Source organism: Lissotriton helveticus, chromosome 4_1 (genome assembly GCF_964261635.1).
Source record: "Lissotriton helveticus chromosome 4_1, aLisHel1.1, whole genome shotgun sequence".
NCBI classification, from domain to species: Eukaryota; Metazoa; Chordata; class Amphibia; order Caudata; family Salamandridae; genus Lissotriton; species Lissotriton helveticus.
Genome location: NC_136063.1, coordinates 919,233,389 through 919,256,950, shown reverse-complemented (window position 1 = coordinate 919,256,950; position 23,562 = coordinate 919,233,389). Strand labels below are relative to the sequence as shown.

At 42.1% G+C, this 23,562-nt stretch overlaps 1 protein-coding gene across 3 annotated transcripts in view; it reads right to left on the bottom strand.

The window, feature by feature from the left end:
- RTTN (rotatin) overlaps nucleotides 1–23,562 on the bottom strand; it is an 891,871-nt gene that overhangs the window by 118,441 nt on the left and 749,868 nt on the right. For all 3 annotated transcript variants that reach the window (XM_078687523.1, XM_078687524.1, XM_078687525.1), the window contains 2 exons: nucleotides 12,460–12,557; nucleotides 3,945–4,022 (listed from right to left, as the gene is read on the bottom strand). In XM_078687523.1, coding sequence (XP_078543649.1) covers nucleotides 3,945–4,022; nucleotides 12,460–12,557 — 176 coding nt within the window. The remainder of the gene's footprint in view (nucleotides 1–3,944; nucleotides 4,023–12,459; nucleotides 12,558–23,562) is intronic.

Genomic DNA, 23,562 nt, shown 5'->3' with positions numbered 1-23,562 from the left:
ATGAATATATCTACACTATATCTGGCTACAAGGACAATCTTATTTACAACAATCACCATCGAGGCATGGTGGAGAGACGCGAGTAGGCCCTGAGGTGCGAGGCTCAGGAGGAGCTGCAGTTGACCCAGACCTCGCTTGAGCGAAGTAATCAAGCATCGATTTGAGATGAAAGTAAGGGAGAAGCTATCTTAGCACAATATCGACAGGGGGAAGGAACTGTGGAAACCTAAAAGAGCAATGTGAGTGTGTTGACCTGGAGCACAGAAGCACATGTCCGAACCCGACAGTGAATAGAAAACAATCTAACAATGCAATGACTATGCGCATTACCTTCAAGAGGAAGAGACACAATATCTTGTGACTCAAAAGACATCTTTGAAGAAAAACAACTTGCCCACATCCAGATCCAAAACCAGATGGCAGCAGTATGTACAGCATGTGTACCTACAGCCACACATGCCTTGAACATATTGTTTTTGACCTGATCCTGTGAGATAATCACCTTACTAGGAGTAGACATATGTCTCTGCCATACCAAGATTCCAATGTACTGGATAAAGGAGGGAGATTAATTGCTGAGCTTGATTTTCTCCAGTAACCTCCTGCAGGGATGTGGTGGCAAAGGGACTGTTTCAAAGAACTACATGAATAATATTCTCACTGAGCACACCCATGAACTCTCTCATACATATGGACGAAAGTATATACCAATCACATTGTGTGGACCACCACCCTCCTCACTCTTACCGATCAAATAATATATCAAGGGTTTATTGTCAAAAAATAGCCTAGAAATGGAGGGGTGAGGAACAATGGTGCACAGGTCCTCTGCATGGTTTATTTCCCGCCTGACAACTTGGACATAGGTGATCCTAGAAAAGTTAGGTATGGCTACCAGCCAATGGGCACTTCTGCCTAACACAGGGTCAACACTATTTGTCAGGGTGCCCATATTCTATCATTTGTGACCTACTTTATTTCCCATGGATGATACGGTGCCCAACATGGTCTGCCATTTACAGCCAGGAATAAAAGATGACAGGGAAAATTTACACATACAGCCTAACTAATAAGGGGTTTGCCATGATTTTAACTTGTAATCTGGATCCAATAGTGAGCAGAACGTAATGTAATGTGAGGTAATTGTGTATGTATTGTAACAGGTCTTCTGTAAAGCACTCTGCACCAATCACCCTATATAAAGCTCCAAATAAAATAAATACAGATTCTGAGTTTAGGAATCTATCCTCAGAGCTTCAAACCCCTATTGTCCTACCTTTCCTCGAGAAACTCACAGCTGATCCCATCGAACACTGAAACCTGGTGCCCCATTTCACAACTTCCATTGACCACATTTCTCAATTCCTATATCATATCTGTCAACTTCCAATGTGCATTCAGAACTCTACACTCCAATAAAACTCTACTCTGTCACATGTCCAACTCCTCGACCTTTCTGCAGCTTTTGATAATGTCAGCTATGCTACTCTGCTTTACAAATTCGCCACACTGAGCATACCTTACTTAGCTCGCAACTGGTTTTCCTTTTCCTTTTATGTCATATGGTGTTCATCAATCACTATACCTCCCAAGTGAAATTCCTTAAGGCTCAGTCCTATACTTTTATTTTTACAGTACATCCCCAGGACAAACTCATCATTCAACGTCTTCTATCATCTATATGCTGAAGACACACACATTTTTTTCTATTTCTAAACTTCAACTCTTCACCCCAATCAAAATCTCTGCATGAATCTCAACCATTGTGGGCTAGATGTCCATCTGGTACCTTACTGTAACTTATCCAAAGACAGCAATATTTTATTTGTTAGCTAAAACAGAATGGTCAAATCTGTTGATTCCTACTCCATTTCCGCCAGCATACTCATCCATATAGCTTTGGCTAGTAACCTTGGTGTGTATTTCAACACAACTATGACCCTATACTCTTGTATTATTTCCAAAGCCAACACTGTCTCACATCAACTACATAATATCTATAAAATGTGGTCCTACCTTTCCTTTATATGACTAAAGCACTATACTGTTTGCTCATTCTGAGCAAGGTGGACTACTGCACCAGCCTACTAGCTGCCCTTCCTCAAAGTGAATTCCTTCAACTGGGCAAAGTATTAGCTTTGATTTAAGAATCTTTATCATCTTCCCAAGAATTTATCAATAGTCAACAATCGTCCTCAAATTGACTTGTTATGTGCAAAAACAAGGCTACTAGCAGACTACTGTTTGATTAATCTAGATCTTCTTGTGGTCCTCTAACGTCCCGGAGCACCTTCGCATTAATGCTCATTCAAGCTACTTGGACCACACAATTAGAGAAGGCTCTCAGAGGAACTGCGCTCCAGGGCCTCATCCACCTTTTAAAATCTTTCTATACACCTCATGTGCTTGAAAGTGATAACTATTTATTTAACCAAATTGCTCCTGCACTTAAATTACCCCCAAAGTACATATGTAGATGATTCTACAAATAAGTCCTCGAGCCTGTCTATACTGGTTGTCCAACACCCATTAAGCAGCTATAATACAAAAAACTATGTTACCACGAGGACTGTATATGACCTTTTGTACAGTGATGCTTTTGCTAATTGCAGCTTTTCTTGTGAATTGCTCCTTTCCTGCTCAATAAATAAAAACTGACATCATTAAATACATGGTGTGCAGTCGGACCAGAGCATTATTTAGGCCCTAAAGGGTCTGTAGCAGCCATGATCAGGATACACAAGATGAAATGAGACAGCTCGTTTACTGCAAATAGACACATACTTCAAAATTCTAAAGTCTTGGCGACTGCGAAGCCAGCTTCAGTGGCGTATTCGGCCAATATCAGCGCATTGCTAGACAGGACTCTTAAAGGACATTGCCACTTCGGCTGATATCAGCTGAACATCGATAGTCACTTCCTAACAGCATACTATTTTAGATTCAGTGCTGGAGGTGAATTCAACATTCTGGGAATATTGTATTATCCAAGGAGAAACTCAAATTGAAAAACAAAATGAAATTATTTCATAAATAAACACAGAACCAACAGTATCCCCTATCCAAACTGCCATTCCGTAACAATCCGACTTCGGGAAAACCAGCTGTACACCAGGGGCCGTAATACAGAAGGTGGCCCAGGGGCGCAATGGGCATTTGCACCCACTTTGCGCACCCCGGGGCACTTTATAGAAGGGGGCGCAGACGCATGTGCGCCCCTTTCTATAATACCGATAGTGCTGGCACACTTAAAGTGCCAGTGCTACCTTCAGAGGGTGTTCACTCATTTGCATAGGGGCGTACCCTATGCAAATGAGGGAATTCCTTTGACTCTGCGCCTGCGCCATATTACAGACGGGGCGCAGAGTAACTGAAAGTGTACCATTTGAAAGAAGGCGCTCTGTCAGTGCGCCCCCTGATAACAGCCATCTGCAGGTGTAAATGGGGTCACATGGACCCCCCAGGCATCCCATTGCAGACGGGCGCAGTTACTGACTGCACCTGTCTGCAAGGGGATCTCTAATCCCCTTTGTGCACAGTGAAAACACAGAGCAGCTGCTCCGTGTTTTCAAATGAATGCGCTGCCCCCAGGTCTGCGCAAGGTCGCGGCTGCCCTGGGGACAGCGCATTCACCATAAATGGGCTCATTGGCATTGTTTGTGCCCGACGCAACTTTTAAAAGGTGCACCGGGCACAAACAATGCCAATGCGTAATACGGCCCCAGAATGTTGAAAAGGGGTCAATTGTCTTGTGAGTGAATGTTTTTGGGTATCATATACACGCTGAAGTAGAAACCATCATTAAGCTTTCACTCTATGTGGCTAAAGAGGAAGTTTCTGTCCTACTCTACGCTGCTATTTCAATTCCTACACTGTCCAACATTAGTATCAAGGTTTTTTGTTCTTTAGTTATCTGTGGCAATGGACAAGCTGTGATTACTTACTTTGCATTTTTCATTTTGATACAGGCAGTTTCTTAGCAGTTGCGTAACAATCTTAAGCTCCTTGATGAGACTGTCCTCCTGTGTGAGCAAAATAAATGGATTAGAAAAACTGAAAATCTGTCAAAAGAAACCAGCAACAATTTATCTTAATGCTGTTTACTGGACTTCTTAACCTCGCTATAAGGGGCATTGTTAGATTTGGGGGTCTCTAGTCGGCACAGGTAGGTACCTGTGACAAATAGGGACCCTTACCTCTAGTCAGGGTAAGGGGGTACACTCCTAACACTCCTAAAATAACCCCTGCTCACCCGCTTGTTAGCTTGGCAGGAGCAGACAGGCTTATCTCAGAGGCAGTGTGTAAAGCATTTGCGAAAACATACAGTAATCAAGTGACAACACTACAGATGGACCCCACACCGGTTTTCTATAGTGGAAGAGGTGTGGCGCCGCGGCCAGGGCGACTGACTCCGGAATCTGGGGATTACGGTTCGAACCCCGGTGCTGGCAGTAGATTAGCCCAGCACCATGCATGTGACTCTGGGCAATAGCTTGCTTAATCTTCCTGACGGCCCCAGCGCCTAGAGACCCTTACGGGTGATTGTTTGCGCTTTAAAAAAAAAGTGGATATAAAAACTAAGTAGTCTTTATATAGACTTATCACAAGACCACAAACAACAAAAATCCAAAATATTGTACTTAAAATTGTAGAATTAGCTTAGTTCTCTTTAGATCTTAAAATGCGACACTTTGAGTCAATGTACCTTTAGATGCGACATGCAGGGCAACAAAAGTGTTGCACGAAAGGTGATGCGGTAGTCCCTTACGCGCAAGGACGGTGATCCGTTGAAGATCTGGTGCAAAGAAATAAAGATGGCGCTTTCTCCTTGATGCGACACGCTTCCCGGTGATGCGGTGGCGTCTGCTGCGACGTCGATCCTCTTCTCCAGCGATGCGAGATTCTTTACACAATGCCAGCCGCGACAGGCCCTGCGACACGCTTCCAAGTGATGCGGCGGCGTCTGCTGCGACGTCGATCCTCTTCTCCTGTGACACACTTCCCGGCGATGTGGCGGCGTCTGCTGCGACGACGATCCTCTCCTCCGGCGATGTGAGGCGCTTCGTGTTGTGAAGTGGCCGCGGCAGTTCGGCGACACGCTTCTTGATCTTGAGTCGCGCTTCCAGCTCCTTGCGACACGAAAGTCCTCAAAAAGCCCAGCACAACTGCAGGCACTTCAAGAGAACTCTTGGGGAGCTGGTGGGTGAAGTCTGTTGTCCCAGAGACTTCAGCAGGAGGCAAGCTCTGTTCTCAAGCCCTTGGAGATCCTTACACAAGTTGATGAAAGTACACACAAAGTTCCTCTCGCCTATCTTTGGCAGTCAGGTAACCACTGCAGGCTAATCCCCCAAGCGGCACTTCAGCTTAGGGATAGTCACTCCTCAGTCTCTCTTGGTTCCACTCCTCAGCAAAGGTTTCTTCTTGTTGTCCAAAAGTGATCTAAATTCTTGGGATCAGGGTCCCAATATGTATACCCCAAATTCCTTTGTCCTCCGAGGGCAGAGGGGCATTTGCCTAGTCCAAACCAGTTCTGGTCAGTCCTGGAGCACTTTGTTTACATGACTCCTTTCCTTTCACAGTGCAGGGCAGAAACATCAGACGCCCCACAGGAGGTGGAGCCAGCATTGTGGAGGGAAGGCACAGTCATATTCAGGTCCAAGGTGCAACTCCTCCCTCCCATCTAGATGCAGATCTCTCTATTCACCACTGGGCGGACTCACCCTATCTCCTGGAATCCCCCAGCCCTGTCACTCAAACTCCAGACAAGGAATACACAACCTAGCAGAGGCAGGCTTGGATAGTTAGACAAGAAAATACCTACTTTCTAAAAGTGGTATTTTCAAACACAGAATGTTAAAACCAACTTCAATAAAAGATGTATTTTATCATTCTGAGTTCAGGCATACTAAACTCGAATTTCGACCATGTTCCCTGAGTCAGTTAGGATTATAAGATGTAATAATCTAACTGCCCATTCTGGCCTTTGGGGAATAGGTAGCCTTGCAATAGTGAAAAACGAAAATGGCTGTAATTCACTATTAGGACATGCCACACACAACAGGGCATGTCTTACCATATACTTACAATGCACCCTGCCCTTGGGCCTACCATAGGGGTGTCTAATATGAAGAAAGGGGAAGGTTTAGGGACTGGCAAATGGGTGCACCTGCCCAGTCAGCTTGGCAGTACCAAACTGCACACAGGCTCTGCAATGGCAGGCCTTAGACACACTTTTACAGGCTGCTTCTGTGGGTGGCACAGCCCGTGCTGCAAGCCCACCAGCAGCATTTGGATTACCAGCCCTGGTCACTCCTGGTGCACTGCACTAGGGTCTGACAGGTACACCAAACTAGCCAATCATGGAATCACTAATCAATACATCAATTTATAATAGGGAGACTATAGGCACTTTAGCACTGATCAGCAGTGGTACAGTGCCCAGAGTTATAAAATAGCCAATAACAGGTCAGAAAAAATATAGGAGGAAGGGAAAAAGTTCAGGGATGACCCTGCAAAAGGGGCCAAGTCCAACAGGCATGAATCCTCCGAGCCCACTAACCTTTATGTTACTGACAAGCTCTCTCTGAAAAATGAGCAGCTTCGGGAGAAGCCATAGTTTCAACACAGCAGGATATAAAATTATTTTGTGTGCTTGTAGCAATTACAACTTAGAACACCGCCCCCTACATTTGGGAGATCTTTAAGTTTTCTTCTTCCTTCTTTTGAATCGCAAAATATACATCCGCTACTTGGAATACTACGTGGTTTAATATTTCTCTGATTTTTTTACGCCTAAATTTACATCATAGATGCATGCAATACCTATTACCAATTCTTTAAAATACATTTCTAGTGGGCTTTGGCTCCAGCCAAAGGAAAGAAGCTCTCCCATCTTGTGCTATTGGCTGCATGGTTTAATAATTCTGCCCATCCAGGGAGTACTTCTGCATGAATGAATGAGGGACTTTTTACATCTGAAGAGTAACCTGGATAATCACACTGTTTGTCACATTCAATTCTTTATCTCCCATATACATGCTACACAGAAAGCACTCTTTTTGACTTCTTTTTTATGCAATGCCAATGGCAAACGGATAGGTCTGGCATTAATGTGCTATAGGGCATTTGTGCACGCAACACGGTCAAACAGCATTTGTGAATGGCGGCGTTCGCATGCATCGGCATGTTAAAAACAGACCCATTGGTTTTGCCAAAGCTAGTTTGCATTTCATTTTTAGTATTTGCATTTCGGATGTAGAATCTCTTATTTCGTAATACTGAACATCTGCCAATGAGGTAACTGTACACACATGGTCCATTAATCTCATGCTGTGACAAGTACTTTACTTGAGAGGCAAATAGGTTTACTGGCTGATTTCATTGTTATTATTCAATCTCTGTGTGTAAAATTTAGAGGACTTTGAACGGAGTGCCTTTCATTGTTTCACCTGTAGAGACCATTTGTGCATACCTGGTGAGATTTCATATAGAATGATTACTAACACTGGCTTAAATAGTTTAGGAGGTCTGCCTTAGGGCAGCTCTGCATTAGAAGGGTGACATGCCAACTTTCATTTAGGCACTTAACTTTAATAACTGAACCTTATTTTTAAGGACAGGACATACACATTTGTCTGCATAGAGATTTGTATTAACTCTGTGCTTTAACATTAGACAACATATTCACTTGGAACACTGGGTTGGTAGATAGTATAGACAAATAATTACGTTGGATGAACCTTGTAATATGTCCTTGCATGTAACCCACTAAAATAATGCTACTGTAAAGAAATGGTGACAATCAATCCCAATCTCAATTTCTAGGTAAATCAGGTAATGCAAAAGAAATTGGATTTAATTTGTAATTTTTAACCTTGAGAAAGTCCACAGAACAGAACGTGCTGGCTGATAAAAAGCCTTGTGTGCAGAACAAACTCCGAGAAAGCACGGAAGACAGACAACTACAGTGAATAACTAGAATGATTACTAAAGTGAAAAACAAGAATTTCAATAAAGGACAGTTGACGAAAATATTGGGCAACAATCTATGTCATCTAGATATTTACTAAACAGCCAACCAGAGTCAAGTCAACTTGTGCGAGTGTTAGTTGATAGATGGGACAACGACACCCTGGAAAAATGGTATCGAAGCTACCCCAAATTTAGAAATTAGACCAAATTCTTCAGGGCTGCAATGCATAAAACAGAATCACAGTAGTGTCTGTATAGTTGGGTTTATTGAAGAGGACAACAAAGTCTGTGCAGCATCCTTTCAAATTTCTGATAACTTTGTGAGCAATTACCACACTATTGTCTCGTCTCCCCACTCCTTCCTGTCAGATGTTGCTGGTTTAGGATTATATATCCTTTCGCACTACTGAACCCTCTGTTCTTCCAGCAAAAACGTGCTGTACATTGGAACTCTTTGTTTGGCCTTTTTAAACTACCCTTGTAAATGGTGCCTAAATGCACCAGTAGCATGGAAAGCTAAATGGCATATGTGGGATGCAGTGCATACTTATACCACCCATTTATATGACAAAAACATGTGTCTATCAGGAGCACCACTGTGCTCTGACCGGACTGCAATTTAAATGCACTGCAATGACACACAGCAGGGACACGTGCCTTTGCCATGGTGAAAAGAACTGGTTTTATCTATTGTTAAGTCACCCCTAAAGTTAGCTTTGTAAGCACAAACGCAGGATGCCAATGTGCATATACAGAGCGCACTATATATTGTGGTACAGGCCTCGAAAAATCATAAAAATGTTTCCAGAACTGTAGGTCTAGTAACTTGAATAATCTACTCGACTTAACTGGAATGTATGTACTTGAGCCGTAAACTGGTCTCAAATTGTGTTTATGTTACAGAACTGGCTTGTTCTTCATTATCACATTTCAGAACACGTTCACATATGTGAGTTCCACATTCTACTCTAGAAATAATCTATTTTGTTTGATTAAATAGACTAAATAATTGCTCCAAGTTTAATAAGAATCTAGCCCACATGTAGTGTAGGGTACACATGATCTCTGACTTGCATCTAGGGGCTAGATGTACACAGCTTTTTTCATATACAAACTGATCGATTTGCAGACTTGGGCTGTTTGCAAACGCAAAAAGGTATTTTTTATGTACAAAGGCCCAATTTGCGATTCAGTAACCTGTTACAGATTTGCAATTAGGGTATGCGACTCGGTATTCGGAAGGGGCATGTTTAGGATGTCCGTTCCTAATACCGAATTGCAGTGGTATGTGTGAATGTTATGTACCTGAAATGTGGTCACAACACATTTACATTTTACTACCTACTTCAAGTAGGTGGTAACCCATTCGCAAATGGGAAGAGCTCCCCAAGGGACCCATTCCCCTTTGCGAATGTTTGTAAAAACATTTTTTAAAGCAAGCAATGGCCCTACTCTTAAAAAATAAAATGAAAACTTTTATTTTTTCTTTATTGAAGCGTATCCTGTTTTCCTTCTTTAAGGAAAATGGGCTGCATTTAGAAAAATATATATATATTGCTTTTTTTGAAAAGCAATCTTAGACATGGTGGTCAGCTGACCCCAGCAGGCCACCATCCCTGTGATTTTTGTGATTCCCAATGGGTCGCAAACAGATACCTACCTCATGAATATTAATGAGGTAGATCTATTTGCGACCCACTGGGAAACGCAAAATGTGTAAAACACACATTTGTACATGGGTGTTTGCGATTAGCAGAGAGCAAATTTCAAAAATTGGCTATTTGGTAATCGCAAATGATTACCTATGTACATCTGGCCCTTAGTTCACCAATAGCATTGCCATCAGGGCAGGGGAAGTTATGTTTTTCAGTTCATGTTTAAAAACTCACTTTTAGTAAATATGGGGCCATATTTAGAGAATTTAGGGAATCACAATTAGGAAATAGGAAGTCCTAATGTACAATAACCTTAGATTTTGAAAATAGCGATTCCTAATGGGGTTGCTTAAGACCTTCTTCGTGAATATTAGTGAGGTAGGTCGCAGATTGTGACCCATTAGGATTGCAGCCATCACAGGGATGGTGGCCTGCGGAGGTCAGCAGACCACCATGTGTGTGATTCCTTTTTAATAAAGCAATATATATATTTTTGGGGATGCAGCTCGTTTTTCTTAAAGTAAAATGGGACATGTTTAAAGAGAAAAAAAATAAAATGTTTCATTATTAGATCGAGCCTGGGCAGCACATGCGAGGATCTGCGAGGCATGCTGTATTGAGGTAGTGACTTGAAGCTCTGCCTACTCTCCGCCCATATTTTATATTGGCTTGTGTCATAATCCACAGTAAACTGAGGCTGTTCATTGGTTAAAAGGCTGCGTAGTCCCTGCTTAGTACTGCCTTGTCTAATTTTGTAACCTCCCATGGCAACACCCCCTGTTACGTGTGTTGTTACTCGGGACGCTTTATTACAGCCTCCGAGCAATATTTTCTCAAGTAACTTTGTCCTGCCTGCTGCAGGCAGCACACACTCTTGCCTAATACAATTTAAAAAAATTATAGCATGCATTTGCAATGCAATAGGTCTCGCATATATGAGAGTTTAAGCTATTGGCATTATAAATGACAATGCCTTTTATTGACCTGTTTTAAAAACAACACATACATAAAAGGCATTGTCATTTACAAAGCCAGTAGCTCAAACTCTCTTTAATGCGAGACCTATTACATTGCAAATGCTTGTTTAAGAGTAGGCATTGGTCCATGGGACCAATGCCTGCTCTTAAAAAACATTTCTATCAATATTCACAAAGTGAAAGGGGTCCTATGGGGCTAACAGGTTACCGAATCACAATTTGGCTTTTGTACATTTTAAAAACCTTTATTGCAGTTGCAAACAACCCGATTCTGTGAACTAGGCTGTTTGCGACCTCAAAACAGGTTTTGTGTGTATGGCCCCATATTACTAAAGGACGATGTGGTAGCGTACCATTTACAGACTGTAAATTTCCCATTGAAATGGGCAAAAACCTTCCCACTAACATGCAGATTTACTGATAAAACTACATAATGTATAAACAATCTGTGAAAATTGGGTTTCAGCAAACATATTTATCATTGATTTGTTTTCGTTCAATTAAAATATTTCTTCATCACACAGAATTACAAAAAATGGGCTTTCATAACTACTGAAATATATTTTGAAAAGTGTATACAGTTCACTTATTAGCTATTTAAATGTTTTGTGTTAGAAAAAAACTGACACACTAAAGCCTTTCATTTCACACTCTTTGGACAGCATGCCAGGCAGCTCAATTACAAAATACTGGAACTCTGCAGTCAGAGAAAGAAAAGTAATTGTAAGATGTAAGCTGACCTCTGTCTCTGAACTCAGAGCGAATGTGACAAGATAAACACAAGATTTAAAGGCATCTTTATTAGACCTTCACTTTCTGAACGAACACTTGGAGTGAGTGCCAAAATTAGTTAAAGGCCTTCCATGGGGACATGGGAACTACATTTTTAGGCAAATCCAAAAATGCATTTTCAGCAGAAGGTTAGGTTGAACCATAACTACCCAATTACAACCAACACAGTTACACTGTGAGTGTATATTACATAGGTGTCTGCAATCACCGTAGAAGGGCTGTCTCTAACTTCCTTATTACAGGCGACTTCCAATGTTTCCTGACATCTCTGATAAAGAAATTACATAGTTGTTTAACTGTAATAAGTTACTACAGTTGAGTCCAAACGTCACAACACCTGCTGCCAGGGTGAAAGGTAGGTCATATACCATAATTACAGCTGCGGTTTAGACAAGGAAAAAAAGGAACTGGCTTTTTCTTCTTTTGATATCTTTTTCTAAAAAGAAAATGAGGTCAGCAGGAAGGAGACTTTATGACAACATATTTGGTCTACGTTATAGGTCATAGCAGAAAAGATGGAATTTGTGCTGGTTACTATACAATCTGAGTCACAGCATTTTTAACCTTACATCATTAAACCGGAGTTCCATGATCTTATAATGCAACTCAGTCTTCTGCTCTAAATGGTCAGTGAACTCCTCAAGAACATGTAATAACCTTATATTGTACGGCAGGAGGCGCCAATTTATCCAATATCTAGTCGGGAACTTATTAGTGCTTCCGACTTTTGATAATGCTCCCTTCAAGGAGAAACAGAAGATCCAGTCATTGTCCCTTGATTGTCCATTGTCCCAAAGTTCACTTTGCCACCATGTGGATCACGGCTGTACTTGCAGATGCAATCCAAGCGATTGAATAGACTTGCCTTTTTAGAAGCAGCAACGACACAGGTCATGACACCATTACTTCAAAACACCTTTGTAATTATGTTTAAACTGTTAGTGAATATGAAAGAAAACTCTCTTGATAAAAAAAAAACTGGGTTCTCATCTTCCAAGTAACAGAGGTCTTTAATGTAACAAGTATACAGATCATTTGGTTGGTTATCCATGCTTGCTGATTACCTTTTTTTTGTTTGCTGTTTTTCCCGGTCTTAAATAATCTAGATTCAGTTGTGCGTGGCATTGTTTCATCTGCTCCATGCAGTTGCCAATGAGATCAGCTGAATAAAAGACACACAGGAAATACATTAATATGTATAATACTTGCAGAGGTAGTTATAGGCTTTGTCTAATGTCTGTGCATGACTTTTCACAAATCAGTGAATAAAAAGCAGAATATATTTTCATTTTTTTAATTCATTCGGGTCAATACTTTGTATATTTCTGTTTCAAGCTTTACACTCAATCAATTGGCAATTTTAGAATATTATTATATTTGTTTGCCAATTACCTGACACCCACACATTCACTGGGCATATTTGACAGTACAAATAAAACATAAACCTTTGGAGAGAGAAGAGCACATTTAATTATTCCCATTGTCTCATATTTTCATGCAGTTTGTCCTATCAGCAAGCATTAACATTAATAGGTGAATGTCCCAGGAGGTGCCTTGAAACCATCAGACCCTCTTTAAATATAGCATTCAGTGTGGATTTGATACACGTACAACCAGGAAAAAGAACAAGATATCTACCTTTCGTAACGCTTTTTCTGCTGGATACACTAACTGAAGACTCCTTACTTTCAGAATATACCCAGGCGTCAGACTGGATGCATAGAACTTTCTCAGCAATACGGCTGTCCACTGGTAAGTGGTCATATGTGTCTCATAGGTGAGACAATTCAGCTCTGGAAGTGGTGGAGCGAAGCTGCATATAAGCGCCAATCTTGCAAGCTGACACTAATTTCTTAATCTTTCTTCTTGTGCACCACAGTATGTGGAAAACTACGAAAAGACTGCAGTTGATGGTTTAACAAAAACTTAGAACTGTATTATGATACCAAGGAGTCGACTCCACAGAACAGGAAGGTGATAGGGCTGTAAGAAATGTGAGGTTAGATGGAGTATTCACCACAGAGAGCTTTGTCCAACGTGAGTAACCTGTTTATATAATTGATAGTTCAACAAGTAGATTCCTCACCTTAGACCCCATAGCAAAATTCCCAAAGATGAAGGATCTGAGAAGTGGAGTCAGACCACAAAGCTTTGCAGGACCCAGCAGACTAAATGGATAAACCATCAAACTTGGCAGTCAAAGCAGTAGTGTTTCATTAACAAACAAGTTACTTTCCTTCGTTAACGCCTTATCTGGTAGAGACAGTATCTAGCCACAGATTCCTTACCTTTGAATTCTCCCCAAGTGCCACACAGGATCTGGAAAAAACAATCAGCAGTACCTCTGCGCGCCGGTAGAGGGTATTGTCAGACTCCGTAGTGATGTCGTCCACCAGAAGTGACGTTGACGGAGTCCATATATGCCCCTTCCAGATGCGCTGAAGTCAGTTTCTTCAGTGTCTACATTCTGCGCCCAAAACACGGGGCCCCTTGCAGAAACTGCACATAAACAAAAACAAAGAGGTCAGATCAATCTCAAAAAACCACAGAGACAGAGTCAGATAAGAATCACACACCCACTTTGGGTGGGAAGGAAAGCCCTCACACAACCGACCTAGTCAGTGTCATGCTTCATCATCGGGCCCCACCAAAGAGGCCGAGTGCCTCTTCGGTGTGCTGCGACGCCAGAAAGACTGCGGAGCTGGTTGTGTGAGAAGGGCGTGCTGTGAGGTAAAATTAAAAGTGCCTAAAAAAGGGTATCAAAATAACAAATTTTAATGAATGATCCCTAAGGCACAAAAATAAAGAGTATTATGTGTCTGAATTTAGCTGCCAAGGTTTTAGGATTGGTTAAATTCAGAAATACTTACATCAGTCAACATGTTTCTGCAATATGGGTGGTTTCAATTTACCAAGGCATTCATCAGGACTAAACCCCGGCGGTATGGACTCTCTAATCGTCCACCCTAACCTGGGGACGTGAAAGTGAAAATCTAAAAAAGGGTGAAAAAGTGCTAAAAATAGAAGAGCGGGTTGCTCAGTCCAAAAAGAGCTCCAAATTGTGGAGTATCTCAGCACCTGTAACGTGAAATATACAAACAAACACAAACAGACATACATATAATTAATATCAGCCATTGTGTTTGATCATGGTGCTCCATAATATGTGGCATACGTGGTGTTCCCAAAGTAGACACTAAGTTTTAACACCATCCAAGTAGCCCTGTGGGGATGATATCATTAACTCTGGGAAGTGAAGTGCTAGGGGTGTCTTTAAAAACTGAAGTTGATAGAGGGGTTAAAAAACACGATATGTGTACTCCTTATGAAGGGATCAAAGGACCAAAGGTCTGTGACCCCTTGAGATGGTAACTTAAACTGATATCTCACTTTAAAACAGGGCGCTACTTGCACCATGGGTCTCGGGAGGGGGGTTGGAGCGTGCCTGGCACATCCTGTGAAAAAAGAAAGGTTTGCTTGAAACCTCCGTAAAAACGGGTGAACACTTAGCTCGTTTTTGTGGAATGGCAGCGATCCTGTGGATGTAGTACAATCACGCCCTCAACGCTCTCAGCCCGCTATGAACCTGGGTGTTGCCTCAATACCGGACCCAGACGATGGAGAGCGGGGCCGGTGGCTGAGTGTAAAAGCTTTCGCGCTGCACGTCGCGCTCTTCCGGGTGGGCGTGTCCAACCAGAAAGAGGTTTGGAACGCGCCCGCCCAGTCTGGAGAGGCGCGGCCGAAAACCCAAAGGAGGCTTGGAAGTCAGGGCCAATCAGATGTCTGATCGGCGTAAACGCCGGTTTAGAGCAATTCCGCTCTTACTTGGGCTCAATACATGGAGCGTACATTGGGATTCCAAAACCGATTGGATTAAATGTACGCAGTGCAAAGAATTACTCAATACAAGTCGTTGGGGCTAGCTGGAATTATTATGTACAAATGAATAGCCCTATCGCTATATTAATTCGAGTTAAGAGTAGGTAGAGCACCTTGAATGGGAAGATTGTCACAGAGTGACATAGAGAGCCACTGGTGTGAGAGTGAGTTAGGACTTTTTCTGAGTCTTACAGGCATATGAGATAGTTATGTTCGGGTGAACACTGAAGGAAAGCCTGTGTATATGGTCATATTGGTTATTAGGCAAATAGTTATATGAGACTACACATAACAGTTATTTAGAGAATACCGAGATAGGTTTGTTTTGGTGTTGATAACGCGATATTCAGCTCAAGATAGCACAGTGTTCCACGGGATGTCATCGTTGAGGCCGTTAGTATTCGTGCCCAAGCGATACACCCAGCGTTGCTCTTTCTCAAAGAGTCTGCTAGTTATGTTTGTAGTGCCACTGACAACTTCGATTATAGTCCACCTCATGTCATTTGGTGAGTGGTTACTGTCCAGAAAGTGGCGGCTCAGCTTGGTTGTTACTTTTTTACATCTGTCATTGCTCCGATGTTCACAAATACGCTGTTTGACCCTGCGTCTGGTCATGCCAACATAACGAAGCTGGCAGGGGCATGTAATCAGATAGACAACATTCATTGTGTTACAATTCGTGTGTTCCCTCTGTGTCCATATCTTCCCTGCTTCCAGCGACAGTGTTTTAGTTGCTTCTGTTAGGTGGCAGACGCTGCAGTCAGAGCAAGGGTAGTGCCCGGTGATTCTTGGCAGGCCCCATGCAGCAGTTACTGTAGGCATAACATGGGGTGGCTTTTCCTTTGGGCGAGTGTGCACCAAGGCATCTCTCAGACTCCGTCCTTTTTTAAAAGAGAAGAGGGGTTTCTCCCAGTTCTCTTTGCAGGATGTTAAAATGTTCCAATGTTTATTGATTGTTTTTTTCATCAGATTGGAAAGACTGTTATATGTTGTTACACATGTGAGAGGTATTGAATCTGAGTTATTGACCACCCCATGTTATGCCTACAGTAACTGCTGCATGGGGCCTGCCAAGAATCACCGGGCACTACCCTTGCTCTGACTGCAGCGTCTGCCACCTAACAGAAGCAACTAAAACACTGTCGCTGGAAGCAGGGAAGATATGGACACAGAGGGAACACACAAATTGTAACACAATGAATGTTGTCTATCTGATTACATGCCCCTGCCAGCTTCGTTATGTTGGCATGACCAGACGCAAGGTCAAACAGCGTATTTGTGAACATCGGAGCAATGTCAGATGTAAAAAAGTAACAACCAAGCTGAGCCGCCACTTTCTGGACAGTAACCACACACCAAATGACATGAGGTGGACTATAATCGAAGTTGTCAGTGGCACTACAAACATAACTAGCAGACTCTTTGAGAAAGAGCAACGCTGGGTGTATCGCTTGGGCACGAATACTAACGGCCTCAACGATGACATCCCGTGGAACACTGTGCTATCTTGAGCTGAATATCGCGTTATCAACACCAAAACAAACCTATCTCGGTATTCTCTAAATAACTGTTATGTGTATTCTCATATAACTATTTGCCTAATAACCAATATGACCATATACACAGGCTTTCCTTCAGTGTTCACCCGAACATAACTATCTCATATGCCTGTAAGACTCAGAAAAAGTCATAACTCACTCTCACACCAGTGGCTCTCTATGTCACTCTGTGACAATCTTCCCATTCAAGGTGCTCTACCTACTCTTAACTCGAATTAATATAGCGATAGGGCTATTCATTTGTACATAATAATTCCAGCTAGCCCCAACGACTTGTATTGAGTAATTCTTTGCACTGCGTACATTTAATCCAATCGGTTTTGGAATCCCAATGTACACTCCATGTATTGAGCCCAAGTAAGAGCGGAATTGCTCTAAACCGGCGTTTACGCCGATCAGACATCTGATTGGCCCTGACTTCCAAGCCTCCTTTGGGTTGTCGGCCGCGCCTCTCCAGACTGGGCGGGCGCGTTCCAAACCTCTTTCTGGTTGGACACGCCCACCCGGAAGAGCGCGACGAGCAGCGCGAAAGCTTTTACACTCAGCCACCGGCCCCGCTCTCCATCGTCGGGGTCCGGTATTGAGGCAACACCCCGGTTCATAGCGGGCTGAGAGCGTTGAGGGCGTGAGTGTACTACATCCACAGGATCGCTGCCATTCCACAAAAACGAGCTAAGTGTTCACCCGTTTTACGGAGGTTTCAAGCAAACCTTTCTTTTTTCACAGGATGTGCCAGGCACGCTCCAACTCCCCTCCCGAGACCCATGGTGCAAGTAGCGCCCTGTTTTAAAGTGAGATATCAGTTTAAGTTACCATCTCAAGGGGTCACAGACCTTTGGTCCATTGATCCCTTCATAAGGAGTACACATATCGTGTTTTTTAACCCCTCTATCAACTTCAGTTTTTAAAGACACCCCTAGCACTTCACTTCCCAGAGTTAACGATATCATCCCCACAGGGCTACTTGGATGGTGTTAAAACTTAGTGTCTACTTTGGGAACACCACGTATGCCACATATTATGGAGCACCATGATCAAACACAATGGCTGATATTAATTATATGTATGTCTGTTTGTGTTTGTTTGTATATTTCACGTTACAGGTGCTGAGATACTCCACAATTTGGAGCTCTTTTTGGAATGAGCAACCCGCTCTTCTATTTCTAGCACTTTTTCACCCTTTTTTAGATTTTCACTTTCACGTCCCCAGGTTAGGGTGGACGATTAGAGAGTCCATACCGCCGGGGTTTAGTCCTGATGAATGCCTTGGTAAATTGAAACCACCCATATGGCAGAAACATGTTGACTGATGTAGGTATTTCTGAATTTAACCAATCCTAAAACCTTGGCAGCTAAATTCAGACACATAATACTCTTTATTTTTGTGCCTTAGGGATCACTCATTAAAATTTGTTATTTTGATACCCTTTTTTTAGGCACTTTTAATTTTACCTCACAGCACGCCCTTCTCACACAACCAGCTCCGCAGTCTTTCTGGCGTCGCAGCACACCGAAGAGGCACTCGGCCTCTTTGGTGGGGCCCGATGATGAAGCATGACACTGACTAGGTCGGTGTGTGAGGGCTTTCCTTCCCACCCAAAGTGGGTGTGTGATTCTTATCTGACTCCGTCTGTGGTTTTTTGAGATTGATCTGACCTCTCTGTTTTTGTTTATGTGTATCTAACCGGGGACTGAGAGAGTGTCCTTGAATTTCCCTACCTCTCCCATTGTTGTTATGTATCCTTGCAGAAACTGGCCAAGGAAACAGTGTGCCAATAAAGAGATATCTTTGTCTCTCTCTCTCTCCATCAATACAGACATATCTGCAAGAAGGAGTATCTCAATATCAAGCAGGATATGCAAAATAGGAATAAATCAGTTTGCAGAGTGGGGAGGATAGGAAGGTGGTTAAGGAATCTGTGGCTACATCCTGTCTCTACCAGATAAGGCTTTACTGAAAGTAAGTAGCATTTTCATCAGATAGAGACATCTAGCTGCAGAATCCTTACCCTTGAATTAGATACCAAAGCAAAAACATCCCCGGCCTGCATACTGACTGGATCAAAATCCCTGGTTAGAACTCGCCGGTGTCAAGCTGGAGCATAAGAAGACAGAAGAGAATGGTAGGAAGGCGAGGCAGGAAGGCTAGGAAGGAAGGCTCTGCAGCTGTGTAAGAAACCACAGGCAACGGAAGCGGAAGAAAAAGCATGTAGCTTTATTCCTGGCAGAGGAAGAGAATTGTGTCCTAAGACAACATACAACATGGAACCAAAATGAGTACACTGGCACGGCAGAACCTGAAACCGGGTTAGTCGCGAGTATGGGAACCAGGACAGAAGGTGACTCTACTGAGCTATAGCTCCTTGCTACAGAAGAGCAATATTTTAGGCAAAACGTTTCGCAGAAACAGAATGAAGGGAAACTAAGAACCCATAAACACAGGAGAGCATGGAACAAGATCTGAACAAGAAATCAGCAAAGACAACAAAGCATTGTTGTCTTGAAGAAAAAACTACCACAGTAGCACATCTGGAATCACCAAGAACGATAGTCATATGGGCGAAAAAAGAGAACCATGGTAGTTGTAAAAAAAGAAGGAAGCATAGATGTGTACGTATATATGTGTATATATATATATATTTTTTTGCAACAAAATTACGTCTTGGGGTTAAAATGCAAAAAAAACTACTACAACTCCCAGAATTCCATGGGAGGTGTGGTGCAGGAAGTGGTATAAAACAGATAGTGAAAGTAATGTCACCCAGCCGTGAGAAAGGCCTTGATGGCCGAAACGCGTTGGTGTGACAGACGGGCTCTGTTGAAATAAATATCTTTAATAAGAAGGATTTCTGAGTGTGACGTAATGTTGTTGCAAAATGGATCCAGGCCATTGGTTCGGCCTCACGCCTGCACCCGCTGCTGTGTGCCCTGGCTTTCAACTACATTGTTTGCTGATATATATATAAATATATGAAAAACTGTACAAGGACATGAACACACACACGCACTATATATTTTATTTTGAAAATTTTGGAAAAATGTATGCGGATCAAAGTCACAAAACACAAATCTCTGACCAAATATGAGGAAGTGGGAAGAATCCTGCGAGGGCTCAGAATCCTTTTAGCACCAAGCTTTGACAACCCTAATCCGTCTATGTTGAAAGAATGGAGCAAAAGTAATCTCATGGCATCAATGAATTTCGTGAAAATACTGGTGAAATATGCAGAAATTGATCGACAAATTTTGATTGTTGAAATGGAGAAAATCAATGATCAATTGAGCAAATTAGAACGGAGTGAGTTTATAACGAAAACAAGAAAGGAAATACACGAACGTTTAATTAAGCAGGAAGAGAAGATTAAAATTCACACAGCGTACAAGTTCTCCCGTGACAAAACTGACTATGAGCAAGGTCGGATATTTAAGTTTGCACGGAAATACGAAAATGCAATGAAAATGAGACTGAATGTCAAACCGAGAAATCCTGAAGCCACGATGGTACAACGCTTGGTTAATATGGGAAATTAAGCAATTTCCACTTCAGATAGTGATTCACTTACCAGCGATATGTCGTCGGACGGTGGTAGCATAAGCAGTGTTGATGCATCAGAGGAGGCTAGAAAAGTCGATGTAGGTGAGGAGATCGATTTTTTTTTAGCTTTGGACTGCCGTCAAACCCTGAGATCGCGCAATCAAAAGAGACAAATAGAACAAGAAGAAATGCAAGGGGAAGGGAAAGGCACAAACGGAGGAAACATAAAACCCAAAAAGTCACAATGGCAGAGGAAATGAAGGCAGATGATAACACTATCATAAATCTTTCCCCAATGGTTCTTACTGTAGCGGATAAACAATTGCTGTCACTGGGGTTATCTTTCTGTCTCATAAGTGATTTTAACTATGCACGTACAAGAGTGTTTTTTTCTGTTTCATTTGTAAGTTAAATCTCAAGAAATTCTTCACTATCAAGACGGGATAGAAGGAAGCGGATTCGGCTAATACTAATGTAACATGCACCAGCACAGAGCTTCAAGTATCCGATATCCCGACGTTATTGGCAATGCATTAACTCAGTAGAAAAAACAATGAGACAGGTCAAGAGCTCAATCACTGCCAATCCACATAAGAACAACTCTCAGGTGCCAATATCAGACAGCGGGGAGCAGGTATGAGTCCTTTCAAGCCTCGGTCTACTTTTAAACCAGCCATGCCCAAGGATGCCACATATATCTTCCACAAGCGTGTCACGGAAGATATAAAAAAATTACATCATCAAGTCAAACATTAAAAACGCTCTAGACATTTCAAGGAGCTACAATACACTAAATTGATGAAAAAACTGAGTGAAAATCATGAAGTGGCTGTAACAAAATCAGACAAGTGAGGCAACATAGTGATCTGGCCTCCGCAAGATTACTTATTGGAAGCCCGCAGACATCTTGGCGATCAAGTCTGCTATGAGAGAACCAACCAAAAGCAATACAATCTAGCCAAAGAAGCCTTAAAAAAGAACCTGTTACAATGGAAGCGAGAGGGTGTAATTTCTATGGAAGAGTAACAATTTTTATATGTAGAACATCCAGTACTTACCATATTATATTATATCCCCAAAGTCCACACGAATACCTCACCGATACCGGAAAAAAAGATTATTTGGGCCATCAACAGCGTGGGGGGAACAGGCCACACAATATGTGGACTTTTTTCTGCAGGACTTTGTCTAACGGCTTCATTCCTATGTGAAAGACACAGTAGATTTCCTTAAAAAAGTGCACGACATCCAATGGGCAGAAGACTTTATGCACATTACGTTGGACATCGTATCGCTTTATAAAAGCATCGAGCATACCACTGGTTTAAATGGAGTCAAACATTTTTTGGACACAAGACCACTCGATTGCTATAATCATAATAAGATGTTGATAAGTCTTGTCTCTTGGTGTCTTTATAACAACTACTTCATGTTTGGTAATACATTGTATTTACAAAAGAGGGGTGTGGCGATGGGGGCTTGTTTCTCCCCCAGCTATGCTTGTTTGCATGTAGGCTGGTGGGAGGAACAGGTCCTTAAACGCACTCAATCTATGTTTGCTAACCATGTACAACATTGGTTAAGATATATTGATATTTTTATTGTGTGGAAAAAGGATGAGACGAGTGCTACTGATTTTATTCATAACATCAATATGCACACTGCCAATCTAAAATTGACCTATCTGGTTGGTAAAGTGAGCATTGAGTTGCTGGATGTTAGTGTTTACATCAAAGATGGAAGAGTAGCTACTACTCTGCATAGAAAAGCCACTGCTGGGAATTCTACGCTCCATACCAGCAGTGCGCACCCAAAATATCTAGTTAAAACATTCCTTTCTGGGATCTCCTCCGACAAAAAAGAATCTGTAGCACACAAGAGGATTTAGACCTATGCACACAAGAAGCACTCGTTAGATTCAAAAAGAGAGGGTACAGTGAGGCTATTCTCAATTAGGCAGTTATGAAAGTTTAAGACAGGCCTAAGGAATCCCTCTTGCCCAAAGAAGAGGTTGATATTTAACCTAGGAGAGGATGCACCCAGACTGATAACTACGTACAACCAACAGGAGAGGATGCACCCAGACTGATAACTACGTACAACCAACAGGAAAGGAAGATAAGGTCAATTATTAAGCGTAATTAGCCTATAGTGCTCACGGATGGAGTACTCCCACATAGACAGAACCTACCAGTACCTACAGGAAGGGTTTATCTTTGAGATCTCAGATTGTCAAATATAGCCCTGAGCTTCCCAGTACAAAAATGTGGTTACAACTTAGACATGGATTTTTCAGATGCTCGTCCTGTAGAGCATGCAAGTTTGGAGTTAATACCATGCATTACTCCACTCCATTTAGCCCCGACTTGTGTACCTTCAAGGGTAGCTATAACTGCAGGATGGAATATGTGGTATATGTACTGACATGCACCTGTGGCTTGAGATATGAGGGTAGTACCAAGCTACAGGTGCATGTCAGGATACTGCAACATCTGCGTGCAATTGTGAATAATGATGCCGCATATCTGGTCGCACAACATTTTAGTCAGAGCACAACAATGACCTTAAATGTTTACAATACTTTGTTGTGGCTACTATTCCCAAACTTCGTAGAGGAGGGGCCAGGGAAAGGTTGTTGCGACAGCTGGAGTGTAGAATGATCCTTGAGCTGGATAGTAAGTTTCCTAATGGGCTAAACGACACGGAGGACCTACATTATTTCCTGTAAGAGTCATTGTTTGGACCATAAGTTGAGGTAGGTGACTACACTACAAAGGTTATGTGAGTTTCTGTGATGTCCCACCATACAGTTCCACTCATGATATGATGATAGAATATATCTTTTGATTGCGATATACATGATGCCGCACCGCAATATAAACATGTTGCTTACATATTGGTTTTTAATATTTCCACGTAAATAGTTGGTAGTATTTGAATGTCTCACTTACCACTAGCACTTTAGAAGGTCAATTGACCTATGGTAACACTTTATAGGCATATAGCACTTTTATTTATTGGCATAGTTTGCACATACTTTAGGGCTTGCGCTGTTGGGCACTTTCTCATGACCATGAATGCGATCAAATTATCGCAAGAGGCAGTGTCATTTCAATTACAGCATTCATAAAGATATTTTGTCAGTGGCGAGGCTCTACCAAATGCGGTGTTATGCACTTTTGTCTTATTGTTTA